The sequence below is a fragment of the Bos indicus x Bos taurus genome, chromosome 17 (assembly GCF_003369695.1).
Source record: "Bos indicus x Bos taurus breed Angus x Brahman F1 hybrid chromosome 17, Bos_hybrid_MaternalHap_v2.0, whole genome shotgun sequence".
Taxonomy (NCBI): Eukaryota; Metazoa; Chordata; class Mammalia; order Artiodactyla; family Bovidae; genus Bos; species Bos indicus x Bos taurus.
Window position 1 is genome coordinate 35,741,367 of NC_040092.1, and position 19,909 is coordinate 35,761,275.

General features: G+C 34.9%; 1 protein-coding gene across 4 annotated transcripts in view; it reads right to left on the reverse strand.

The window, feature by feature from the left end:
- Window positions 1-19,909, reverse strand: part of FSTL5 (follistatin like 5) — a 930,680-nt gene that overhangs the window by 144,912 nt on the left and 765,859 nt on the right. For all 4 annotated transcript variants that reach the window (XM_027567276.1, XM_027567275.1, XM_027567274.1 and 1 more), the window contains exon 10: window positions 15,845-15,979. In XM_027567276.1, coding sequence (XP_027423077.1) covers window positions 15,845-15,979 — 135 coding nt within the window. The remainder of the gene's footprint in view (window positions 1-15,844; window positions 15,980-19,909) is intronic.

Below are 19,909 nucleotides of genomic sequence, written 5' to 3' on the forward strand. Positions count from 1 at the left end.
GCTAAAACTGATGGATAATGAGTCCTAATTTTCCAAATCTCCTCAAGTCTTGGTGTTATGCAGCTTTTTAATTTTTGGTATTCTAGTGGATGTAAATGGTATTTCTCTGTGACTATAAAATGTGGTTTCCTTGAAAAGTAATGAGGATTCACATATTTTCTTAATATATATTGGCGCTTCATCATGCCTTCTGTCTGAAAAGTCTTTTTAAAAGTACTGCCTAGTTTTATATAAGTTGTTTCCCCTATATCTACCTGCCTATCTCCCTACCTATCACTGCATTAATCAATCAATCTATGATACTAAGTTCTTATTAGGTTTTTAAGTTGCCAATATCTTGAGGGCAAATTCTTATGATTAGAACTTCTTAAATTTAATCTAATCTTACTGTTTTAATGATATTTTTTTCTGTCTTTGAACCATATCCCTAAAATTATATTATGATATTAATATTCAGTCAGTTCAGTTCAGTGGCTCAGTCATGTCCATCTCTTTGAGACCCTATGAATCGCAGCATGCCAGGCCTCCCTGTCCATCACCATGACCATAATTAGCAGCTTCCCTGGGCCAGCAATGTGGGAGACCTGGGTTCAGTCCCTGGGTTGGGAAGATCCCCTGGAGAAGGGCACGGCGACCCACTCCAGAATTCTTGCCTGGGGAATCTTCATGAACAGAGGAGCCTGGTGGGCTACAGTTCATGGGGTCATAAAGAGTTGGACATGACTGAGCAACTAAGCACAGCACAATCATAATTAGCACAATTTTGGATGTAATATATACATATATGTATCTATATAGTCTTTACTTAAGTATCATTATAATAATTACATTAGAAAATAACACAGCTTTTTACTTAATGTATGGTATAACCTCATTCTTCTGAATCCAAATATTACCTAGAAACACATTTTGACTTTCTATAAGGATATATTTCAGATAAAAACAGAAATATTTTATTCATGAATAATTTATGTTTTATTAAAATATTGCTAAAATTGTTGGAATATTTCTAAAAGTTTTATTAATTATGCAGAGTCTAGAATAAATATATGCATTAGAGAGTAGATCAATTTAGGGGAAAGATATTTAAATTGGCACATGATGTTACTGCATGCGTTAGAAAACTGAATTTTAAGAAATTTTATATTTAATAATATTTCATAGTATTTCAACAGAAATATGGAAATATACACAAAGTTGGAAAGTAAAGCAACTAAGGAGGATGAACAATAATCAAACTGTCTGACTCATTACTCTTTCTGGCATATTCATGTAACAATCAGCTCTTATAAGAATCCAGATATTTGGGCAAACAGAGGTTAAAGACCACACAGATGTATAATCTGGGCTTTTTGTACACAGCTGATAAAAATTTAGGTTTCATAAAACATTAAGAAGGCACCTTCAGCCCCTCACCTGGGAAGCTGGGAATTTGAAGGGCATTTTTTTTTTTTTAATTAACTCTTCAAACATCAATACCATTTTCTGACAGAGTTCTTATATCTGAGAACTCTAAGAGAATCATGGAGTGATAATTCTAACCTCATTTTGAACCTAAGTACAGGTTTCCAAAAACAGGTTTCCACTCTGTCCAAAAGTAGAATGTTCCTGTGAAATCTTTCACAAACCAAAATGTCATAAAGTGAAGAATTACCTTAGGACATACTTTGCTAAGGGACACACTTTGCTAAGACTCTTTAAAGGCTATAGCATAACAGACTAAACATGATTTTAACTTTTTACCATGTTTCATAAAATGAAAATCTTTTTAGGGTTTCTTTTGGTTAGGGACTGCTGATACTTGTAAGTCTTTTGTAAAAGCAAAGTGGCCTAAATTGAATTTATGAAAATTGGAGGCCGCCTGTATCAGTGATTCTGCAAAATATTCACAAGTATAATGCCTCTGGAATTAAAGTGAGTCCTAAAATTTTTTCCTGAACATCAATAACAAAATATTAGTACACAGATTTTAAAAATGTTTCACAGAGATTTTATACTCAGTACTATCACTGTATATAAGCATATTTAGTGTGCATGCCTGAGGAAATATAAATAAAATTTCATCATTACTTGCCTAATTTTATCATAAAATAAATTAGGCAAATTATCATTGTGTAATATGAGATGAGATAGGAATATTCCACTGAAGGTATATAATGCCCTGCAGACAAAATGAGGCAATAGAAACAAACAAACAAACAAAAAAAAACTTAGAGCAGTATTTAGTTTTGTAGGCAAGTGATGGCTGATTACTGATGATTGTTGTAAACCTGTCAGTTTGATGACATTCAGATCACATAGCCTCTTGTTAGATGACAAGCCACTATCATTGTGCAAAAAATGGCAATGAGTTAGGAACAGATAGGTCTATTTAATGACATTGAAGAGGGTGCTATTTTGAAAAAATAGGATTCAGATATGGAAGTCATGAGGCAGATCATTTCAGCATGTTTTGGGTCAACACATGACACAATTTACGAAACATATTAATTCACAGGATGTGACAATGTCATTGACCAAACTGAGAGCACAATATTAAAATTTAAGATAAGTAATGAAAAATAATAAATGCTTATCATGCATGGTTAAACTTGACATGAGTCTGATTATTCTTAGCATGTTTTGTTTCATAAAAAGTGTACTCAAATGTAAAGGTCTGTGAGAAATATTTAAGAGTTTTGTGTTTATCTAAATAAATATGAATTATTCACTGTACTTTAAAATGTTTTGGGTATAGTACTTTTATTGAGTAGTATTCAGTGAATGCTAAAGAAAGTTAACAATAATTATCACTTATTGATTTATTTAATTTTTCTTAAATATTTATTTTTCTTTGATTCTTTTTGACTCCAGCACTTAGCTCATAACTATCAGGATTAAAATATTACCCTGGCTATGATGTCCACAGAGAGTAACAGGCAAATTTGGCCTTGGAATACGGAATGAAGCAGGGCAAAGGCTAATAGAGTTTTGCTAAGAAAATGCACTGGTCATAGCAAACACCCTCTTCCAACAACACAAGAGAAGACTCTACACTTGGACATCACCAGATGGTCAACACCAAAATCAGATTGATTATATTCTTTGCAGCCGAAGATGGAGAAGCTCTATACAGTCAACAAAAACAAGACCAGGAGCTGACTGTGGCTCAAATCATGAACTCCTTATTACCAAATTCAGACTGAAATTGAAGAGAGTAGGGAAAACCACTAGACCATTCAGGTATGACCTAAATCAAACCCCTTATGATTATACAGTGGAAGTGAGAAATAGATTTAAGGGCCTAGATCTGATAGATAGAGTGCCTGATGAACTATGGACTGAGGTTCGTGACATTGTACAGGAGACAGGGATCAATATATCCCATGGAAAAGAAATGCAAAAAAGCAAAACAGCTGTCTGAGGAGGGCTTACAAATAGCTGTGAAAAAAAGAGAACTGAAAGCAAAGGAGAAAAGGAAAGATATAAGCATCTGAATGCAGAGTTCCAAAGAATAGCAAGGAGAGATAAGAAAGCTGTCCTCAGCGATCAGTGCAAAGAAATAGAGGAAAACAACAGAATGGGAAACACTAGAGACCTCTTCAAGAAAATTAGAGATACCAAGGGAACATTTCATGCAAAGATGGGCTCGATAAAGGACAGAAATGGTATAGACTGAACAGAAGCAGAAGATATCAAGAAGAGGTGGCAAGAATACACAGAAGAACTGTACAAAAAACATCTTCACGACCCAGATAATCACGATGGTGTGATCACTGACCTAGAGCCAGACATCCTGGAATGTGAAGTCAAGTGGGCCTTAGAAAGCATCACTACGAACAAAGCTAGTGGAGGTGATGGAATTCCAGTGGAGCTATCTCAAATCCTGAAAGACGATGCTGTGAAAGTGCTGCACTCAATATGCCAGCAAATTTGGAAAACTCAGCAGTGGCCACAGGACTGGAAAAGGTCAGTTTTCATTCCAATCCTAAAGAAAGGCAATGCCAAAGAATGCTCAAACTACCACACAACTGCACTCATCTCACATGCTAGAAAAGTAATGCTCAAAATTCTCCAAGCCAGGCTTTAGCAATATGTGAACTGTGAACTTCCAGATGTTCAAGCTGGTTTTAGAAAAGGCAGAGGAACCAGAGATCAAATTGCCAACATCCACTGGATCATTGAAAAAGCAAGAGAGTTCCAGAAAAACATCTATTTCTGCTTTATTGACTATGCCAAAGACTTTGACTATATGGATCACAATAAACTGTGGGAAATTATGAAAGAGATGGGAATACCAGACCACCTGACCTGCCTCTTGAGAAATTTGTATGCTAGTCAGGAAGCAACAGTTAGAACTGGACATGGAACAACAGACTGGTTCCAAATAGGAAAAGGAGTAAGTCAAGGCTGTATATTATCACCCTGCTTATTTAGCTTATATGCAGAGTACATCATGAGAAGAAACACAAGCTGGAATCAAGATTGCCGGGAGAAATATCAATAACCTCAGATATGCAGATGACACCACCCTTATGGCAGAAAGTGAAGAGGAACTAAAAAGCCTCTTGATGAAAGTGAAAGAGGAGAGTGAAAAAGTTGGCTTAAAGCTCAACATTCAGAAAACGAAGATCATGGCATCCGGTCCCATCACTTCATGGGAACTAGATGGGGAAACAGTGGAAACAGTGTCAGATTGTATTTTTGGGGGCCCCCAAATCACTTACAGATGGTGATTGCAGCCACGAAATTAAAAGATGCTTACTCCTTGGAAAGAAAGTTATGCCCAACCTAGATAGCATATTCAAAACAGAGACATTACTTTGCCAACAAAGGTCCGTCTAGTCTAGTCAAGGCTATGGTTTTTCCTGTGGTCATCTATGGATGTGAGAGTTGGACTGTGAAGAAGGCTGAGCGCTGAAGAATTGATGCTTTTGAACTGTGGTGTTGGAGAAGACTCTTGAGAGTCCCTTGGACTGCAAGGAGATCCAACCAGTCCATTCTGAAGGAGACCAGCCCTGGGATTTCTTTGGAAGGAATGATGCTGAAGCTGAAACTCCAGTACTTTGGCCACCTCATGTGAAGTGTTGACTCATTGGAAAAGACTCTGATGCTGGCAGGGATTGGCAGCAGGAGGAGAAGGGGATGACAGAGGATGAGATGGCTGGATGGCATCACTGACTCGAATGACGTGAGTCTGGGTGAACTCCAGGAGTTGGTGATGGACAGGGAGGCCTGGCGTGCTGTGATTCATGGGGTCGCAAAGAGTCGGACACGACTGAGTGACTAACTGATCTGATGATGTCCACACCATATCTCTAACTACAGATTTCCCAGATTCCTAATTATTTTACCTAACTCATGTTGGTTGAATATAAAAATGATTATTAATTGATAACTGGTGCATTTGAGTCCATCTATTATGGCAACCCACTCCAGTATGCTTTCCCGGAGAATTCCATGGACAGAGAGGAACCTGGCAGGCTACAGTTCATGGGGTTTCAAAGAGTCAGACACAACTGAACAAGTAACACTTTGAGTTTTACTTCATTCCAGATAGACTATACTATTCTCCATTTATACTATCCTAGCCTCTGTAGACATTGATAAATTCATGCATAAATGATCTCATTAAATCTGTACAACTGCTCTTTAGAAGTATTTTCTGTATTTAAAAATAGAAAGTAAATGAAGGCTAGAAAGGTTAATCAACTTGTTCATGTTACCAGAATATGCTCTATTTCCAAAGTTTGTGACACCATACTTAAACTGCCTTTAAATGTAAAAATGTCATATTTAACCTATTTTAAGACCATTTCCTCTACTTCTAAACTAGGTAAGTACTTCTTAAACATTCATATAGCTTTTGGAATATTTAGGTACAACTGGCTACATTTCACCATATTTTTAAATCTGTGTATTGTGAATAACAGTTATCACATTTTATAATAATTATTAACTTATATGAACATTATATATTTATGTAATTTGTTCATTCTTGTAACCTCATTGTAAAGTTTATCTCATTTAAAACATTCATTTAAAGAATAATAATTAATTTTAGTTCATAATAGCCAACAAATATTAATCTATTGAAGTTAATTCTAATGTAAGTAATGTTGTAATAAGCCAATATTTCCAACGCAATATTGCTTGTGACAATCAAAAAAGAAAAAATATGTGTGTGTATATATATATGTATATATACTAGTGTAACATATTTAGATATTATCTTCCAATATTTGTGAGAAGTAGATTAATCATATCCTTTACTAAAATCCCAGAAAGATGTCATACAATCAGCACCTAGTATTTAACACATGTAGAAGCTTGAAAGCTTTCCAGAGTAGCCTACATTCACGTTGCTTTTCATTTACCATAATTCTGAAGATGAACTGTTATCCTCTGGGGATTGCCTTCCAGAGGGAATGGAAGTGCTTTAAGTGCTTATGCTCTGTGCAAGATGTTTCCAAATAAATAACTTTCTACCTCTTCCTAAACCGCCTCACATATTTCAAATCATCTCCTCCCTGTTAAAACCACTACACAACTGTCTAGGGCCCATTTCTACTGTTCTCTGCATTTAAATCCTCCCTGTATTCCATTCCATTAAATCTTAGTTATCAAACCCTAAACCCTAACATAACTGAAGATTATATTATCTTACAGCATTTTCTGGTAGTTCAAGTTTTGTCACATGACAAAACTTCCAGTGAGTTTTGCCAGCATGTTGGGACCTATAACTCAAGGTTTTCCAATTCAAAGATCCAGACACAACAAATATCAACCCCATGGACTGTGAGGTTTTGCATGAATCTTTCTCTCAACAGCACCATATTGCTGGAAAATATAAGAAAAAAAATGAGATTGATACTACTATGAGAATTCGGTTATACAGAAAATAACTAGATGATTACTCTGAAGCCATGGTTAAAGTCTGTGTTGTGTCATTTAGCCCCAAAGTTGTAAATCTTTCTCTGCTTTTTATTGCTGTCTACATGAGATTCAATACCTCTTCTCAGCCTCTTTCAAAAGGAAAACAGAAGAAAAGCATCTTACCACATATTGTTTTAGTATAATAGAAATGTAAATTGACCAATGTAAAGGGGAAATAAAGTAAAGCTTTTGCTTTAAATCTAGCAAAACTGGATCCTGGAAAAATATTTATTTTTGCTCAAAATATCTTAATATCTACATTAAAGGAAAAAATATACTCTTCTCAGCAGGGTCAATTTCCAATATGATGACAATAATTTTATATTTGGATATGAATACTATAGGTGTTAATATACACTCATATCTCTATCTACATCTATCCCTATCCATAAATCTGTGTACATATTTCATTTATTTTGGTAATTCTTTGATTTCTAAACACTTATTAGATTTTTCCAGTCTTACTAAAATGATTTTTATCAATGTTTCTAGCAAGAAGTAATTATTTTCAGAAAGTTGGTAGGAGTTGGCAAAATGTCCAGCAATACAGTGTGTGCTTTTCTATATCTGCACAGAATTCTCTTAGTGAATTAGTATCTATGCCTTATTACAGATAAGAATATTAAAGCTCAGAGAGGCTAAGCTGTAGTTCCAAGTCATAGGATTATTATATGGTAGAAAAATAATTCTAACTCATGTCTTACTGCAAAATCCATGCTCTTCAATTAGAGAAATCTGCTTTTTAGATACACAGTTGATACATAAATAACATGTGTTTGAATTGTGTGGGTCCAATTATACAGGTTTTTTGCTTTGTTTTTTTCCCAATAACTATCTACTACAATATTACACATTCTGCGGTTGGTTGAATCCATGGATGTGGAACTGCAGATACCAAAGGCTGACTGTAAAGTTACACTCAGATTTTCAACTGCAAATGCAGTTGGGGTTCCTAAGCCCTGCATTCTTCAAGGGTCAACTGTACTTTGTACCTCATCATTGCTCAAAGGAAAAAAGACCTCCAAAATTATTTTTGCTGAAGGTTGATAAGTCAATAATTTTTAATATGTGCAAATGAAAACAGTGAAGTCATCATTGATTGGTCTGTGAATGTTTCCCCTGGCTTTTTGAGAATATCTATCTGTCAACATACAAATGTGACTTGTGTAATTAATATTATTAGCCTTTGTCCATGGAACTACTAGAAGAGAACTCAGAGCAATTATTAAGTTAGAGATTTACAGAAGGATGTAGTTTTCCCTGATGTGTCCTCCCCCTGATTTTGGTGGTGTTATACAGAATTCTGACAGTTTATTGAGTACTAGGAAACATCCCAAGGAAAACTGTCTTATAGTACACAGTCTCACAGTTTCAGTTTATTCTCTTTTATCATTGATAATATTATACTCAGTAAGCTTACTTATTTAACTCTATCCTGGTTTTACTTATGTGCACTACTTTCTAAAAATTGCTACTTTCACATTAACAACTGTATCTATGATAATGGTGCAGGACATTTATGGAAAACAAATTTAACAAAAATTAAAAGTCTTTATTTAAATGAGAGATAAATTTTTTATTACAAAGAAACTGTGTTTGCATGTTTACAAAATAGTAGAATATAGACATGAAGTAGTGATGTTCTGGATGTCTGTGTTACAGCTAAAATCCATTGGTTTTATTAACAAAACCAATGTCAGGAAGCTTCTCCCTTATGTCTTCTTAGAAGTGGTTTACATTTTCAGATCTTATACCTAAGTCTTTAACTATTTTGAGCCAATTTTTATATACGGTATAGATGGGGGTCCAGTTTCATTATTCTACATGTGGATACTGTTTCCCAGCACCAATTTTTGAAAAGACTACCCTTTAGCCAATAAGTATTCTGAAGCCCTTGTCAAAGTAGGTTGACTGCGTACATGTGGATTTATTTCTAGGTGCTATTTTCTGTTCCATTTGTCTACATGTCTCTGTTTATATCAATAACAAGCTGTTTTAATTACTATAGCTTTGTAATGTATTTTGAATTAACTCTCAAATTTTTCTTCCTTTCAAGTTTGTTTCAATTATCCTAGATTTTTTGCTGTTCCATATGAATTTTAGGATTTTTAAAATATATTTCTGTAAAATGCCACTGAGATTTTGATGGAAATAGCATTGAATCAGAGATTCCTTTGGTTAGGATGGATGTTTCAGAAATATTCATTCTTCTAAAGTATGATCACAGAGTATCATGATATCTCTCCATTTATTTGAGTTTTTTTTCAGTTTATTTAATCAGTTTCTTATAGTTTTCAATGTATGGGCTTTCACCTCCTTGGTCAGATTTTTCCTAGGTATTTTATTCTTTTTGATGCATTTGAAAATGGAATTGTTTTCTTTATTGCCTCGCAAATATACCCTGTTAACATATAGAGAAAGACAACTGATTTTGTATGTTGACTTTGCATCCTGTAATTTAACTGAATATGTTTATTAATTCTAACTGGTTTTTGTGTGTGTGTGTGTCTGGAGTCCTTGGGGTTCTACCTATTTGAGGTCATATAATCTGCAAACTGAGACAGTTTTTTTCCTTCCTTGGATTTGGATGACCTTTATTTATTTTCCTTGCCTAATTGCTAAGGCTTGAAATTCTAATATTATGCTGAATAGAAGCATGAAAATGGGTACTCTTGTTTTGTTCCTGATCTTAGAGGGGAAATTTTTTTTTGTTTTGATTTTTAGTTTTTTACCATTGAGTACAGTGTTAGTGGTGAGCTTAAAAATTTATGGGCTTAACTATGTTGAGGTAAATTCCAATCCAGTTTGCTAAGCATTTTTATTGTAAAAGAGTGTTATAAAAAGAACTTTTATCATAAAAATATGTTTTAAATGTTGTGTTGACATCTATTGGATGATCAAATGATTTTTATAGTATAGTTTGTTAATGTGCAAATCACATTAACTAATCTCCTTATGTTAAACCATCCTTGCATCCCAGGGATAAATCCCATTTGATAATGGTGTATGTTCTTTTTAATGTGTCACTGGATTCAGTTCACTGATATCTTATAGAAGAATTTTGTAACTATATTCATCAGGTATATTGGCCTATAACTTTCTCAAAAGCACATGTAGCAAAAGCAAAAATAGCCAAGTTAGAATATGTCAAATTTAAAAGCTTCTGCACAGCAAAATAAACAATCAATAGAGTGAAAAAACTACCTATGGAATGGGAGAAAATATATTCAAGCTTTATATCTGATAAGCATTTAATTTTCAAAAAAAGGGACTCCAATAACTCAATAGTAAAAAATAATAGCCCATCTTAAAAATAAGCAAAGGACATAAATAGACATTTCTCCAAAGGCACACAAATGGTCAATGGACCATATAAAAAAGTGTTCTATACCACTAATCATCAGAGAGGCAAATCAAAACCAAAATGAGATATTATTTTCCTACCTATCAAAATAGCAAAAGATAAAAGTATTGGAAAGGATGTGGAGAAATTGGAAGGTCTAGACTCATTTGTAGGTATGTAAAATGATTTAGCCACTATGGAAAACATCACAGAGTTTAGATATAAAACTATCACATGATCCAGCAGTCCCACTTGTAGATGTATATTGAAAAAAACTGAAATCAGAATCAAAGACATAGCTGTACACAGTGTTATTCACACCATGCAAGATATGGAAATAACCCAAATATCTACTGACAAATCAATGGATAAAGAAAATACTGTATATACATATAACCTAATATTATTCACTCTTAAAAAGAAGGAACCATGTGGATGGACCTGGAAGACATTATGTTGATTAAAATAAGCCTGTCACAGAAGGACAATTACTGTGTAATTATACTTACTTGAGATAGCTAAGAAAATAAAAATCATAGAAGCAGAAAATACAAGGTGATTGGCATGGGAAGAGGAGAAAGGAGAAACCAAGAGTTGTTCAATGGTTTTAAAGTTGTAGTTATGCAACATGAATAAATTTTGGAGCTCTGCTGTGCAACTTAGACCCTATACTTAACAATGTGGCATTGTGCCCTTAAAATTCATTGAGAAGGTAGACTCTATGTTAAAAATTTTTACTAAAATTAAATTAATTAAGAATAAAATCAAGTTTTCATGTTTTTTCTTTGAAAATCTCACATGATTTAAGTACAGAAGTAATATCTATAAATGTTTTACTTCTAGACTTAGAAAAGTCACTATATCTTTCTCTTGTACTGTTTCTCATAAGATGGCTTTGAAAATTCCATAAACAAATGTAGTAAGGCTGCACTGTTATATCTTATCAAAATAGCATTTCTGATTTTAACAGCATATTGCTAACATAATCTCAAAGTTATTTAAAAAGAATTATTTGACCTGCAAGAGTTTGAAGGAATAAGTAAAATAAAGTGAAAACATGATTTCATGAACTGTTGATAATTAAATGAACAATATGACCAAATTTTATTAAATCTTCCAGTAAAATTTTTCACAAATTTCCATGATGGTAGATAGTATGATTCATTGATTAAAGAAACTATGGCTAGATATTTCAATTTTGTAACAGAGATTTATGTGGAAAAATATATGACCAATATTAAAAGAAAATTAAAATATAGAGTTGAAATTAAAGTCTGCATTATAAGCATTATAAAGGACAAGGACAAGTAAAGTTTTCAACTATTTGTCCTAAAATTAATTTCTAACAGGTAGTTAATAGAAAATTGGTATTTAGCATAAATATATAAAAGGAGTAAACAAATTTTAATGGACCTTATCTAGGTCATTAAACTGAGTTTCTCTTTTCATTTTCTACTTTAGAATTTTATTTTAAAATATTTGCTTATAAAAGTAGTTGCCTAGCCAGACATAATATAGTACAAATATACTGGTAGCCATGACCTGGATAAGAGTCTCCTTCCTCATTGGATCCATTCATATCCTCATTTACACACTGATTGAAAGAGGAATAAGAAGATTACTGGGACAATGTTTTGTTGCTGTTCAGTCCATCAGTCATGTCTGACTCTTTGCAAACCCATGGACTGCAGCATTCCAGGCTTCCTTGTCCATCACCATCTCCCGGAGCTTGCTCAAACTCATGTTCATTGAGACAGCAGTGCCATCCAGCCATCTCATCCTGTCATCCCCATCTCATCCTGCCTTCAATCTTTCCCAGCATCAGAGTCTTTTCCAATGAGCCAGTTCTTTGAATAAGGTGGCCCAAGGATTGGAGCTTCAGCTTCAGCATCGGTACTTCCAATGAATATTCAGAATTGATTTCCTTTAGGATTGACTGGTTTGATGTCCTTGTTGTACAAGGGGACTCTCAAGAGTCTTTGCCAACATTATAGTTCGAAAGCACCAATTGTTTGGTGCTCAGCCTCCTTTATGGTCCAACTGTCACACCTATATGCGACTACTGGAAAAAACATAGTCTTGATTTGATGGACCTTTGTCGGTAAAGTAATGTCTCTGCTTTTTAATATACTGTCTAGGTTGGTCATAGCTTTTTTTCCAAGGAGCAAGTGTCTTTTAATTTCATGGCTGCAATCAATATCTGCAGTGATTTTGGAATCCAAAAGAATAAAGTCTCTCACTGTTCCCACTGTTTCCCCATCTATCAGCCATGAAGTGATGGGACCAGATGCCATGATCTTCATTTTATGAATGTTGAGTTTTAAGCCAGCTTTTTCACGCTCCTCTTTCAATTTCGTCAACCAGCACTTTAGTTCCTTTCACTTTCTAACATAAATGTGGTGTCATCTGCATATATGAAGGTATTGATATTACTTCTAGCAAACTTGTTTCCAGCTCGTGCTTCACCCAGCCAGCATTTCACATGATGTACCCTGCATAAAAGAAAAATAAGCAGGGTGAAAATATACAGCCTTGATGTATTCCTTTCTCAATTTGGAACCAGTCCATTTTTCCATGTTCGGTTCTAACTATTGCCTCTTGACCTGCGTACAGATTTTTCAGGAGGCAGGTAAGGTGGTCTGGAATTCCCATCTCTTTAAGAATTTTCCACAGTGTGTTGTGATCCACACAGTAAAAGGCTTTAGCACAGTCAATGAAGCAGAAATAGATGTTTTTTCTGGAATTTTCTTCCATTTTCTATGAGACAACGGATGTTGGCAATTTGATCTCTGGTTCCTCTGCCTTTTCTAAATACAACTTGAGCATCCAGAAGTTCTCAGTTCATGTACTGTTGAAGCTGAGCTTTGAGAATTTTGAGCATCATTGTGCTAGTGTGCAAAATAAGTGCAATTGTGTGGTAGTTTGAACATTCTTTGGCATTGCCTTTCTTTGGGATTGGAATGAAAACTAAACTTTTCCAGGTCTGTGGGCACTGCTGAGTTTTCCATATGTGTTGCCATATTGAGTGCAGCACTTCAGCGGCCTCATCTTTCAGTATTTGAAATAACTCAGCTGGGATTCCATCACCTCTGACTAGCTTTGTTCATAGTAATGCTGCATAAGGCCCACTTGACTTTGCACTCCAGAATGTCTGGCTCTAGGTTAATGACCACACCATCATGATTATCTGGGTCATTAAATATTTTCTTGGATAGTTCTTCTGTGTATTCCTGCCATCTCTTCTTAATACCGTCTGCTTCTGTTAGGCCCAAACAGTTTCTGTCCTTCATTGTGCCCATCTTTGCATGAAATGTTCCCTTGGTATCTCTAATTTTCTTGAAGAGATCTCTAGTCTTTCCCATTCTATTGTTTTCCTCTATTTCTTTGCATTGATTCCCGAGGGAGGCTCTGTTCTCTCTCTCTCTCTCTCTCTCTCTCTCTCTCTCTCTCTCTCTCCTTGCTCTTCTTTGTAACTCTGCATTCAGATGGATATATCTTTACCTTTCTCATTTGCTTTTTGCTTCTATTCCTTCCTCAGCTATCTATTTGTAAGGCCTCCTCACACAATCATTTTGCCGTTTTGCATTTCTTTTTCTTGGGGATGGTTTTGATCACTGCCTCCTGTACAATGTTATGAACCTCCATCCACAGTTCTTCAGGCACTCTTTCTATCAGATCTAATTCCTTGAATCTATTTGTCCCTTCTACTGTATAATCATAAGGGATTTGATTTAGGTCATACCTGAATGGCCTAATGCTTTTTTCAATTCAGATCTGAACTTGGCAATAAGGAGTTCATGATCTGAGCCACAGTCAATCTTGGTCTTGCTTTTGCTGATTGAATAGAGTTTCTCCATCTTCAGCTGCAAAGAATATAATCAATCTGATTTTGGTATTGACCATCTGGTTATATCCATGTGAAGAGTTGTCTCCTGTGTTGTTGGAAGAGGGTGTTTGCTATGACAAGTGCATTCTCTTGGCAAAATTTTTTTAGTCCTGTTTCCTTTTGTACCTCAAGGCAAAACTTGCCTGTTTTCCAGGTATCTGTTGACTTCCTACTTTTGCATTCCAGTCCCATATGATGAAAAGGACATCTCTCTTTTTTTGTGTGTGTTAATTCTATAATGTCTTTTATATCTTCATGGAACCATTCAGCTTCAGCTTCTTTGGCATTTTTGGTCAGGGCATAGACTTGGATTACTGTGATACAGAATGGTTTGCCTTGGAAATGAACAGAGATCATCCTGTCATTTTTGAAACTGCACCCAAGTACTGTATTATTAAGATGGAAGAGTAGAAGGATGTGAACTCATCTTCTATGGTGAGAACCCCAAAATTTCAATAAGCTGCTGAACAACCACTGACATGAGAATGTTGAATTCCACCAAAAATTATACCCCACATCCAAGGGGCAATGCTTGAACCTGGTCTAAAATTTGGGCTCAGAGAAATTAGCATATAAAGGATTCTCAAAATGTCAGAGTCCTTGAAAAGCTTAGACTAATATGAGATGTAGACAGGCATTACAGATTGACTTTGGAGCAAGGAGAATGAATAGTCAGTCCAAGCAAATTGAGAAAGAATCCGAAAATAGCCATGTATGCCATGTGTACCAGAGGAAGAAAGTGTCTGAATCTTTCCCTATAGGTAGCTAACTTGATGAATGCTACAGGAGTACTTTGTGTTCTAAATATTATAGTTCAGCTATAATCAAAAATTCATCTTTAGTATCTCCTTTCCATCATATTCCTTTCACAAAGTAAAAATGTTTAAGTAGGACACTACATTTTTCTTAAAACTTCATGAGAAAATTAGGAGACATGTACAGTGATGACAAAGGATTTCAAGCAGTAAGTGGAGAATAGCCCATGATGTGTTGGTGCCAGGGCAGTGAATGTTTCAGGTGGCTTACTTCTCTACCTGCTGCAGAAAAAGGTTGATGTACAGCTACTGGACCACTGAATACAGTGCAGAAGAGAGAAAAAGAATGATATTATGGTATTAAGCTTATAGGATACCCCTTGGCTGTATTGTGGGACCAAGAATCCCAAATCATTGAGGAGAGGGAATTTGCAAAGGATTTAATTTCCTGTATAAGCACATGGGAAGATAGGACTCAAAATAGCTTATATACATCTGCCAAAGAAACAAAATCATTTTCATGTCATATTGAACATTTCACAATCTTGCACTTAATCTTTCAATCTACTTTTAATATTTCAAGAATTCTATCCTTGCTATATATGAAAACTACTTTCGTTTGTTTATTTTTTAATTAATTGATCATTTGCTTAGCATTTTCTGATGCTGCTGTTTCTGAAAAAAGCTTAGTTTTAAAGTTGAGTGTGATGTGTGTGTGTGTGTATGTGTTAATCACTCAGTCGTGTCTGACTCTTTGCGACCCCATGGATTATAACTCACCAGCCTCTTCTGCCCATGGGATTCTCCAGGCAAGAATACTGGAATGGCTTGCCATTCCCTTCTCCAGGGCATCTTCCCAGCCCAGGGATTGAACCTGGGTTTCCTTCATTGCAAGCAGATTTTTTTTACCGTGTGTGTGTGTGTGTGTGTGTATTCAATACATACGGGTCTTTCTAGCAGAATCTTCCACAAAAAGAGAAGAGATGTCTTCATCCACTCCTGCTTCATTTTTTGCGATACAAGTGTATGCTCCTGTATCTTCATAGCGCACATTGCTAATATGAACCTCACTGCCATTTGCTGAAAACAGAGGCAAATGCAACTTGTAAGCTACAATTTCAGCTTTGGTACAGTCATTTCTGATTACACAGTCAAATAGTTCACTTAGCTTGTCCTAATTAAACTGTTTTCCTTCCTACTTCCATGCTTTGGAGACATGCTAAGTTATTTCTAATGCATTCAAGTGTTTCATAAATTGTGCTGTCATTCTGTTACAGAGATCCCAATGCTACTTATCAAAAGCACACACAGTATATTTTATATTCACTTCATACTCCCTACCTTGCATAAGAAGTGTTACATGTTGATAGCTATAATTTCATTTCTGTATTCATTTTTAATATTCAGGATCCACTTTGTCTTCAGCTTTTACAACAGTTTTAATTAATACCAATATGGTTCATTCACAGAGAATACATGTGAAAATACATGTCATAAAGGAATTAAGTGAGCTACATCATATAAGTATAATGCCATTCCATTGAGCAAGCATATTATTGTGTCTGCATTATACATTAGGAATCATTAAGTATGGAGGACAGAAAGAAAATATACGTAATTCCTTTGCAAGATTCTCAGTTGTTTTCAAGAAAAATATACCTAATCTAAGCAATATTATCATATGGAATTGATATCATCATTGTCAACCAAAGGGTTAAGGGATTGATTAACCCAACTTTTAAATCTTGGTAAAAGAATATTTGAAGCTAATCTCCGAATAATAAATTGCATTCCTCAAAGTGTAAACAAGGGTATAATTACCCACTTACTATACATTGGCAGACCATGAAGTACTTTTACACATGCGTGCATGCTCAGTTGCTCAATCTTGTCCAACTCTTTGCAACCCCATGGACTGCAGCATGCAGGCTCTTCTGTCCATGGGATTTTCCAGGCAAGAATACTGGAGTGGATTTCCATTTCCTCCTCTATGGCATCTACCCAGGGATTGGACCCTCATCTCCTGTGTTGGAAGGTGGATTCTTTACCACTGAGCCATCTGGGAAGCTTTTACATACATTATCCCTTCATAGTTCCGGATAATAACTAATTATCAGATGAGGAATCTTAAGCTCCTAGAATGATCTTACGCAATTTACTTCCCTCAATATAAGGGCTGGATTTCTATTATGGCTTAAGTTTTAATGTTTTACTCATTTGTTTAGGTTTGCATATTTTCTTTTACTTTCTTTTTTTCTGTGTGTGTGTGGGTGTGTGTGTATGTGTGTTTATGTATATATTCCACGTTATCCAATCACGGGGACACCATGTTCTGTCTGCAGTAAAAAGGAGCATGATTCTTCCTGATAGAGATGGGGATCAAATAATCAGAGTGGCTATTTGGGGAAAGAAGGTAAAAAACCAATGGGAAAAGAGCTTAAATGTCATCCCTATGGGGATATGGAGAGGCAGTGAGTGTTTGGGGAAGGCTAATCACTGAAATCACTCAAACCTCTTTCTCTTACAAATATCACTGCACACTTCCATTCCATCATTTGTTGAGAATCACTTCTCCAAAGCAGTTGGCAGGTTTTTGTGTTTGTTTTTGCTTTTCTCAAAAAGGCCAGATGGTAAATATATTAAACTTTGTGGGCTACACAGTCTCTGTGCCAACTACTCACCTCTGCCATGGCAGCATGACAACAGCCAAAGACAATATTTTTAAAAATGTGTGTGGCTCTGAACAAAAAACAAAAACAGAAAACAAGCAAAAATATTGTTTTATTTACAAAAAATAGGCAGTTTTCCAGATTTGGTCTGGGGTCCTTCATTTGTAAACCCATGCTCTAGATGATGGGGAAGAAACAAAGTATCAATATTTTAGCCCAGATCAGCTTCTTTTTTTGTGTGAAACTTGACCCTCTCCAAAGACCACACACTTAACAATGTGAATTCTCTAGAACTTTTGAAACCCTTAAGTTAATTTATTCTTCAAATTCTCTCTTCCCAAAATTCTTATATGTTTTTCTAACTTATATGCTTGTCTTTCCCTCTTTTCTAGAGGGATTTTCTAATATCTAGAAATTATCTAGCATTTCTAGATATTTTCTATTCTATAGCCAGAGCTACCAATTTCCTGGTTCATTTATCATCCTGACACATCTGGTTTCAGAATTAGAACAAGATGACATCCCCTGCACCCACTTTTTAAATATATTACTAGACTATTACATAAGGAAATTTACAAAATTTCAAATTCACAATATTCAGTTTACAGAATGTTACTCGACCTTTACAGTTAGATGCATTTCATACCCTACTTCACTTTTATTTCAAATCTTTTTTCTTTGTTTAATGTTTTCCAGCAAATAATAACTTCTTAATCTAAGCAGGTGGTCTTCTTTTTTAAACCATTAAATACATACACATGATTAGAAACTGAACTCAAATAATTTTACAGTATATAAGTTTAAAAAGTTCATCACGCTGTACACCTTAAATTTACACAAATTTTTAGGTTAACTTTATTTCAATAAAAGATAAAAAATAAAGAAATTAATCCAAACTTCCTGTTTTCATCAACATCTTAATTTTTATTTAATTCTCAAAGGAAACTTTCTCTGCTTCATTCTAAGATGATCCCCTCCTTCTTTCTTGTTGATTTCCACGACAATTTGTCCATCTTTCACCTGCTCCATTGTCCACATATCTTTCTCTTTACCTATATCTTTCAAAACAAAATAAACTGTCCAAGAAGTAAGAAATAACTTCACCAGTCCTAAACCTTTTCACCAGAAGCTACTATCTTTTATTTTTCCATCTTTCAAAATTTTGAAAGATATTTTTATTCCTATCTTTCATTTCTAAGGACACAGCAAACTGATTTTTTAAATGTCACAGGGACAAACTAATCACTAACCCATGATATATTTTAATAGTCTTCCTTGACTGTGCATATAGTATTGATGAACTCTTTCCCAGTTTTGGCTTTCTTTTCTTTCCTTCTGTAATATCATTTGTTCTTATCTCTTTGCTAATTATTAGTCTCCTTCTGATATTCTCTTGATTTGCCTGCCAATAGAATATTTCTTCTTTTCTACAATTTTACTTCTCATAACATCCCATCCATTTGCATAGTTATTCAGTTAGTGCCTAGACTTAGAGTTCATATAGAAGTGACAAATAAGCATCTTATGAATAAACAGATAATTAAATAACTATAGAATTTGTTAACGTGTTAACATACACAAAGCCACATGGAAATTCACACTCCTGTGCGCCAGATTTTTCTCTTAGGCTGTGCTCCCAAATCAACTTTTATTACTTGTCATAGCCTCTTAAAACTTAACCTAATTTCTTTTATTTAAAAAAAAATGATAATAGCTGTTTTACAAATGTCCTCATTCTTTCAAAGTTGAGTGAAGATTGTAACTAACTTCCCAAATTTTCCTTCTCTTATAAAGGGCATCCCAAGTGGTCCTAGTGTTAAAGAACCTGCTTGCCAATGCAGAAGACATTAGAGACATGGGTTGGATCCCTGGGTTGGGAAAATCCCCTGGAGGAGAAAATGGCAACCCACTCTGGTATTCTTGCCTGGAGAATCCCATGGACAGAGGTGCCTGTTAGACTATAGTCCATAGGGTCATAGAGAGTCAGAGACAACTGAAGTGACTCAACACACACAACACCCACACATTTCTAAAACAAGGCTATATTATGTTTATAGAATACGGTTTGCTGCTATCAAGTGGGCAAGAGATTGCAAAATCAGAAGCTAATTAGACTTTTACTCAATTTGATTTCTGTTAATCAGATCAATCTTCTTCTCAGATAATAGACACTAAGACACAATCAGAGAAGGAAACATGTAAATTTATTTTGCCTAATTATATTAACATAACATTGTTAGGATTCAGCTTTGAAAGATCAAAAATACTCTTATATGTCATTCTTGATTTTCAGAAATAGATAAGTAAATGTTTTTAAAAGATTTATTTAAAAATGTATGCT